The 1,098-nt window shown below is 66.7% G+C and overlaps 1 protein-coding gene across 1 annotated transcript in view; it reads right to left on the bottom strand.

Annotated features, from left to right (window-relative positions):
• GPX4 (glutathione peroxidase 4) overlaps positions 1–1,098 on the bottom strand; it is a 3,986-nt gene that overhangs the window by 1,900 nt on the left and 988 nt on the right. Inside the window, 3 exon segments of the mRNA XM_011964002.1 lie at positions 92–243; positions 431–575; positions 661–755. Of these exon segments, the coding sequence (XP_011819392.1) occupies positions 92–243; positions 431–575; positions 661–755 (392 nt within the window).

Here is a 1,098-nt window from a genome sequence, read left to right as displayed (position 1 = left end):
CCATTCTGCCCCCAGGGAGGTGTGAGCATCCCAGCAGCCCCCACACAGCCCCCCACCCCCCGCAGCCGCCATGTCCCCAGAGGCCACGCACTTTCCCAGGGTGCCCTTGCCCTTGGGCTGGATCTTCATCCACTTCCACAGCGGGTGGGCGTCGTCCCCGTTCACGCAGATCTTGCTGAACATGTCGAATTTGACGTTGTAGCCCGCGGCGAACTCTTTGATCTCTTCGTTACTCCCTGGCTCCTGTGGCGGCCAAGGTGTGCTTGAGTGCGTTGGAGGCCTGGCACCTCCTCAGTCCGGCCCCCCACACACTCCCAGGCCCTCTCCAGGCCGGAGCCCACCTTGACCCCCACCCATCGGCCTCTGCAAGACCACGGCCCACCCCCACCCACCGGCCTCTGCGGGCCCCGGGAACGCAGCAGCCGCCCACCTGCTTCCCGAACTGGTTACATGGGAAGGCCAGGATCCGCAAACCACACTCGGCGTATCGGGCGTGCAAGTCGACGAGCTGAGTGTAGTTCACTTCGGTCTTGCCTCACTGGGAGGCCACGTTGGTGACGATGCACACGAACCCCCTGCGAGGGTCGGCGGGGTCAGCGCAGAAGAGCAGGGCCCCCTCCCAGGCCCCGGCCATGCGCCCCACCCCAGGCGAGCGCCCACCGGTACTTGTCCAGGTTAACTATGTGCCCGTCGATGTCCTTAGCGGAAAACTCGTGCATGGAGCGCGCACAGCGCCAGTCGTCCCGGGACGCGCACTGCAAGGCAAAGGGGGCTGAGCAGGAAGCATGGACCGCAGGCCGAGCGTGGGGCCCTGGGGCAAGAAGGGATGCGAAGCGGGTCGGTGGCGGGGACACCAGAGCCCTGGGGCCCTGAAAACCTGACCGCTCCTCCTCCTTAAACGCACAGGCCTCCTTGTGCCTCTGGTCCCGTTTTACCCGAAACCCGGAGGCCAGGAGAGGGTTCCAACCCCAAAAAGTGCCACAGCAGCAGGTGTGAGGGCCCCGCGCGCACCGGGTCCTGGGACTCGGGACATTCGTGGATCTCCGGTCCCAAGCTGCGGGAACAGGGCTCCTTCCGCCGGCGCCGCGCCCTCCTGCG

The sequence above is a fragment of the Colobus angolensis genome, unplaced genomic scaffold (genome assembly GCF_000951035.1).
Source record: "Colobus angolensis palliatus isolate OR3802 unplaced genomic scaffold, Cang.pa_1.0 Scaffold64, whole genome shotgun sequence".
NCBI lineage: Eukaryota > Metazoa > Chordata > Mammalia > Primates > Cercopithecidae > Colobus > Colobus angolensis.
This window is presented reverse-complemented; position numbering and strand designations above follow the sequence as displayed.